At 34.8% G+C, this 4971-nt stretch overlaps 1 protein-coding gene across 2 annotated transcripts; it reads left to right on the forward strand.

Moving 5' to 3' along the window:
• Positions 1 to 1162: 1162 nt before the first annotated feature.
• Positions 1163 to 3803, forward strand: LOC142180290 (protein trichome birefringence-like 34). 2 transcript variants are annotated; one of them, XM_075251778.1, is made up of 3 exons: positions 1163 to 1719; positions 2458 to 2635; positions 3619 to 3758. In XM_075251778.1, the coding sequence occupies exons 1-3, from the start codon at positions 1304 to 1306 to the stop codon at positions 3640 to 3642; spliced, it is 618 nt and encodes a 205-aa protein (XP_075107879.1). In that variant the 5' UTR covers positions 1163 to 1303; the 3' UTR covers positions 3643 to 3758. The 2 variants fall into 2 exon arrangements, with proteins under 2 accessions (XP_075107879.1, XP_075107878.1); XM_075251777.1 differs by having other exon boundaries at positions 1169 to 1719; positions 3624 to 3803.
• Positions 3804 to 4971: the final 1168 nt, after the last annotated feature.

Here is a 4971-nt window from a genome sequence, read left to right on the forward strand (position 1 = left end):
GAGCTCGATATTTTGGTCATCTTAATCCCAAAGGTTAGTGCATTGCCCCAACTTGGCCTCAAACATTCCCAATAAATAAAACAAGAATATATTTTCTTTGTATGTAAATATGTTTACACTATCAGATTACCTAAAAAATAATTATATTGTTTATCAATTTGTAATACATAAATAAAGCTGATTATTAATTACAATAGGTTAAAATGCCTTGATGTATCAATTTTGTTTTACACTTTTTATGCATATAAGTAAATCCCTAAAACAAATAAAGAAATGATAAATCATCTTGACATTGAAGTAACACTGCTGTAGTTCACTACTAAAAACTTCCTTTTCTTATTCTGATGCTACTTTTCAATTTTTATGATTAGCTTTTCGTTGTTATGATGAAACTTCCTGAAGAAGAGACCAAATAACAAACGAAATTCTATATTTGGAATGTGAACATTGTTCGAGTAATCTTAGAAATAGAAAAAAGTTACTAGTTTGAACTTTAGTATCGGTAATCCACGGACGAAGTTTTCTCACTTGATATTCCTTTAACTCTATAGTAGCAGCTATCGTTTATGTTGACATATTCTGAGAAATTCGGGTTTAAAAAAAAAAAAAAAAGGAATGTTACCCTAAAATATGGAGTTGTTATTTGGAAGGACACAATTTTGATCAGCCATCTTAGTTTTTATACTCTTTGTATAAATTTCACAGCTTAGACAAACCTTAATTCTTTAAGAGCGGAAAAAAGTGATTTTTTTAATTTGTCTAAACCTTGATTGTTAGCTAGAATTATCCGATATTTTTATTGGTAAAGATAGCAAGTATGAGATAGAATAGTTGAGATACGCACAAATTCATTCGAACACCCCCACTTTGAACAAAAAAGTTGACTGAACTTCACTCACAAACATAAATTAATAATCACAATTATTCACAAAAAAGGTAACAACTAGAGGCGCAGTAGTGTATTTGTCCACCCTAGAACAATATTCCACCCCCCTATAAATTTCTTCTCTTCATTTATAGTTTCATGGGCAATTTTGTAAATTTGGAAATACATGACTTTGAAGTAACTTGACCAGCTTGCTTTAGCTGAACTACCAAGAATGCAGTTCCACTTACTCCAAATATCCCAATTGTTCATCATTTAACAAACCTTGAAAGTTCATTCTCACCAAACGCACTTCTGCTAATCCCTCAAAAAAATACTTTCATAATAATTTTAGTGCATAATAAAAACCACAATGGAAGAACAAAATTTTTCCTACTCCAATCCACCACATTGAAGAACAAAATTAATAACTTTTTCATGGCTAAAACTCACCAGTTACTAGTTTCAGTTCCAGGAAATAATGGTACGGCCATTTGGGATATCAAATGCAGTTTCCATTCTCTCATTGTTCTTTTAATTGTTTCGCTCGTGGCCGGAGTCGTTTATTTGAGTGGAGAGAGTGGCCGGTTCTTGTTTGAAGATAACAGTAATAGTAATAGCAGTAGTGACAATAATTTGGATATGGGAAGTCATGAAAATGTTGATTTGGTGTCATCTTCAGATAAGTGTAATTTGTTTTCTGGTAAGTGGGTTTTTGATAACAAGTCATATCCTCTGTACAAGGAACAGGATTGTAAGTTTATGTCTGATCAGTTAGCTTGCCAGAAGTTTGGAAGAAAGGACTTGAACTACCAACATTGGAGGTGGCAACCTCATCAGTGTGATATCCCAAGGTTTTTTTTTTTTTTTTTTTTTACATTCTTCTTTTATTTTCTTTCTTTCCTATCCACAGAAAATGAGACTTTTCCTTTCAGATGTGGAGCTACAATTTTGAGTTTATTGGTTCTGAGTTTTAAAAAATTAGGTTCTGGATAAATTATCTATATATATTAAGTGGATATTTTAATATAAAAATAGGATTTGAGCCGAAACTACTAGATTTAGCTGAACCGTAAGAATGATAACTTCGTCCACGTTTCCTTTTATTTTAGTATTACATAATTTCGCCTATATATGTGAGTTCCATAGAGTATAATAAGAGGATGGCCCGAGTAAAAATAGTTAACTATGAAGTGGAAATCATATCATATAATCAACCGCAAAAGGATTTAATTTATATACAGTGAAAAGTGTAAAGAATTTTTACACTATTGATACTTTATGTTGTAGCAAGTAACATGTCCTGTTTTTTAAGTGACTTGATAGTATAATGTTTTTTACATTATTAATGTTAATATATAAAGTCGTTGTGAAATAGGGAAAACACATGGGAGTGGCATTGCGAAATATGACTTATGACTTTTCTCAATGGAACGAGCTGGACATGTCTTCTTTTTTTTTTTTCTGTTTAGTTTGGTCTCTTTTTTGAAAAAATATATATGCAAGTGATCATGATATGCATTCTTTTTTCTTTGGTATTTTGGATTTAGCTTTTTTGAGCTTTTGGTGGAATGTTTTTCGTCTTAAAAAAGGTTCAATGCCACAGCATTATTGGAGAAACTGAGGAATAAAAGGCTTGTGTTTGTGGGAGATTCATTGAACAGAGGTCAATGGGTTTCCATGGTTTGCTTGATAGATACAGCAGTTCAATCTTCTCTTAAATCCATGCACTACAGATACAACGCTTCCTTGATCATTTTCAAAGTTAAAGTAAGTGGGAAAAAAAGTCCGTTTTTCTCAAATTCTTAACTATAAATGAACTGCCAAAATTTGCAAGTTTCACATGTTATTTTGTCAATTTTATTCGATTTCCACTCGGTATTTGTAATCTGTATTGGGCCTTGGCTAATACGGATTTGCGCCGCATAAGGCCTCCTTGAAGGGAGGAGCGCTCCTGGTTAGGATTTTTCCATCCCACCACAATATTTGAGATATTGTTTGATTTGGTTAATAACTCAAGTACTGCCAAAATTTGGAAGTTTCGATGTTGTTTTGTTCGGTTAATAATTCATCTTTTATGTATTTTGATAGATCAACAGCATTCTTTTAGCAGTCAGAGTCGATATCAACGGACAAAGTTAAAATTTTATAAGGATAATGAAAGTTTTTAGCGTTTACATAAAGCACCTTAATGTTTATCCCAAGAAGAAAAGCTTAAGATTAATGCTTTGTTTGTCCTATTTTACACGTCATAAGGTTACTTTAATTGTCTGACCAACTCTTATGACCAAACTTTAACCTTAATTCTTTAAACTCTAGAAGTTCACACTTGTCAAAAAGAGATAGAAATCCTATCGAATGATTAAGTTTGATAATCAGATTTCATAGTTGACTGTGCAGTCAACTTAGTTCATGTTAATTTGAGGTAGGAGTGTCTATGTATACTCATAAGTTGTCTCTCATTAATTTATACCTACTATGAAAAATATTTTGCCTTACTAAATCAAGAATGTCTTGTGGAGATAGGGGGCCAATATGCACCTATATATGAATTTAAAAAAAATTTCACCGAATGATCGTCCATATAATTGATCGGATTAATAGCTTGATAAATAAGATAAAGTATTTCACTGAAACGTGTAAAAGAATTATACTATCTATGTATAAAAAATTAAATATTTTAAATTTTATATATGACAGTGATCTATCGAATACTAGCTAATCCAACAGTAAAAACTTGTCCGCATTATAAGTGCAGGATTACAATGCAACAATAGAATTCTACTGGGAACCATTATTGGTGGAATCAAACTCAGATGACCCAGTGCACCATCGTCTCCCTGAGAGAATTGTTAGAGCAAATGCCATTGAAAAGCATGGTAGCCGTTGGACCAATGCTGATTTTATTGTCTTCAACACTTGATAATAATAATAAATAAATGAAAAGCAATAATGCATTAATAAAACTTAAAATTGTCAACAAGTACGACTCGATGTCTCGAGTAATTATTTCAAAACAAAACACTGAAAACGTCTTAAATGCCCAAAAACAATTTTACAATAAATCATGCTAATCCTGCCAAGGCTACCCAGGGACTCGGCGAGCCCGGGATGGTGCAGCAGTCTAGTTCCTGAGAAAAACTCCTTCTCTCACTGTCTAAATGGTAAGGTCTTCCTCCTCATCCTCCTCTAAGATCACACTGCAGTCCATATCTTCCTAGTCCAGAAACGGCTTCCTCATACCGGCCAAAACCTCGTCTTCCTCGGATCCCCAAATTATATCAGTCTAGAAAAATGTCTGGTGCAGTGATGGTATGGATTGTTCCAATGGATAGTAAGTGGCACGCCACGGTGGTATCCAACCTTGATACTCTTGCACTGTATATTCATATCCAAGACCAAAGGTTGTGCCATGAAATTGTGGTAGTATCGGTTCCGTGATCCCTTGAAGTTTTGGACAAGACCTTGCCTGGTTCATACCCCAACCACATCAGTATGCTTTCTATCTTATTGCTCCACCATCGGCCTTTCTCAATTACGTTTACTCGCTCAATATGGTGGTATGTTGCTCCTCCCAATTTACTCTTGTTCTCGATAACTGGAACAGTCTGGTTGGTGTAGATAGGGTTGCTTCCATCTCCGTGAATAATCACCTCTTGATGATTCCACTCGAACTCCACAGCCTGGTGGAGAGTAGAAGCGACTACCCCAGCTGCATGTATCTATGGTCGTCCCAATAACAAGTTGTAGGTGGCGGATATGTCTAGCACTTGGAATTCAATGTTGAACCAGGTCGGGCCCATCTGCAGATCAAGGTTGATTTCACCACTAGTGGCTCTCTGATACCCATGGAATGCCTTCACATTCATGCTTCCCATCCATATCTCATGCAGGCCTTTACCCAGTCTTTCCAAAGTGGTCAGCAAGCATATATTCAGACTTGAACCCCAATCTATCAGAACCCTGGAAATGAACTTGTCTTCATATTGCACAGTGATGTGCGATGCTTTGTTATGACTCAACCCTTCTAGAGGTAGCTCGTCTTCGTGGAAAGTAATCTTGTGACTCTCCAGTACCTGCCCTACCATATTAGCCATCTCCCCACT

The sequence above is a fragment of the Nicotiana tabacum genome, chromosome 4, assembly GCF_000715075.1.
Source record: "Nicotiana tabacum cultivar K326 chromosome 4, ASM71507v2, whole genome shotgun sequence".
NCBI lineage: Eukaryota > Viridiplantae > Streptophyta > Magnoliopsida > Solanales > Solanaceae > Nicotiana > Nicotiana tabacum.

Excerpts from the sequence above, each read along its gene's own strand:
- LOC142180290 (XM_075251777.1), top strand. The coding sequence starts at position 1,304 with ATGGCTAAAACTCACCAGTTACTAGTTTCAGTTCCAGGAAATAATGGT. Across the intron at positions 1,720-2,457 it reads CATCAGTGTGATATCCCAAG|GTTCAATGCCACAGCATTAT; the intron begins GTTTTTTTTTTT and ends GTCTTAAAAAAG. Across the intron at positions 2,636-3,623 it reads TGATCATTTTCAAAGTTAAA|GATTACAATGCAACAATAGA; the intron begins GTAAGTGGGAAA and ends TTATAAGTGCAG.